General features: G+C 45.8%; 1 protein-coding gene across 1 annotated transcript; it reads left to right on the top strand.

Moving 5' to 3' along the window:
* Window positions 1-91: 91 nt before the first annotated feature.
* Window positions 92-1,115, top strand: LOC104950555 (glucose-6-phosphate isomerase-like; the record flags this gene model as incomplete). Its single annotated transcript, XM_010777095.1, has 4 exons — window positions 92-190; window positions 274-318; window positions 660-713; window positions 1,025-1,115. Coding segments are annotated over 4 exons (289 nt in total), but the record flags the coding sequence as incomplete, so codon positions are not given.
* Between the last annotated feature and the right edge of the window lie 27 nt (window positions 1,116-1,142).

The raw sequence follows: 1,142 nt of genomic DNA on the forward strand, positions 1-1,142 counted from the left end.
GGTACACACACACACACACACACACACACACACACACACACACACACACACACACACACACACACACACACACACACACACACACACACAGATACTAAAAGTATGTTTTTCCCTGCAGACGTTCACCACTCAGGAGACGATCACTAACGCAGAGTCGGCCAGGGATTGGTTCCTGAAGACAGCCAATGATGTGAGTGCATTTGATTCTCTGGCAGCTGATTGGACGATGTTCTCTCAGGATATGTTCTCATGTTCCTCTTGTTTCCTCCTCAGAAATCTGCGGTGGCCAAACATTTCGTGGCTCTGTCCACCAACGCAGTGAGTCACCGTGTAGCACGTTAGCTGCTGCGCTAGCTTTAATGTGTTTATACTGTAGTAAAGTTATCTTCACCATATCATCCAAACTGCTTGAGCATTAATAATAGGTCATAATGTAAATGATTATTACATAAAACATGTTCATATAAGGTTTGCCATGTCCCGGGGAATTACCTTAAGATAAGGGTTCTCATCAGGGTTCCTCTGATGCCTTCAGGGTCTCATCAGGGTTCCTCTGATGCCTTCAGGGTCTCATCAGGGTTCCTCTGATGCCTTCAGGGTCTCATCAGGGTTCCTCTGATGCCTTCAGGGTCTCATCAGTCTTCCTCTCTCATCTTCAGGTCAAGGTGAAGGACTTCGGGATCGACACCGCCAACATGTTCGAGTTCTGGGACGTGAGTCTGGTTCCAGAATAAGAGCGTAACATGTTTAGAGAGACAGACGCTTCATACCACGTCTTCTCTTATTATTAGTTTGAGTGGTTAATTGACTCCGGTGTGATGTCATGCTGGTCTGATTGGTTAATTGACTCCGGTGTGATGTCATGCTGCTCTGATTGGTTAATTGACGCTGGTGTGATGTCATGCTGCTCTGATTGGTTAATTGACGCTGGTGTGATGTCATGCTGCTCTCTGATTGGTTAATTGACGCTGGTGTGATGTCATGCTGCTCTCTGATTGGTTAATTGATGCTGGTGTCTCCTCAGTGGGTGGGAGGTCGTTACTCTCTGTGGTCGGCCATCGGTCTCTCCATCGCTCTGCACATCGGTAAGTTTCTTTATTTAGTAAGCCCTTATTGTTATTATTGTTATTATGATTAATAGT

This window comes from Notothenia coriiceps, unplaced genomic scaffold, assembly GCF_000735185.1.
Source record: "Notothenia coriiceps isolate Sejong01 unplaced genomic scaffold, NC01 NC01_scaffold00017764, whole genome shotgun sequence".
NCBI classification, from domain to species: domain Eukaryota; kingdom Metazoa; phylum Chordata; class Actinopteri; order Perciformes; family Nototheniidae; genus Notothenia; species Notothenia coriiceps.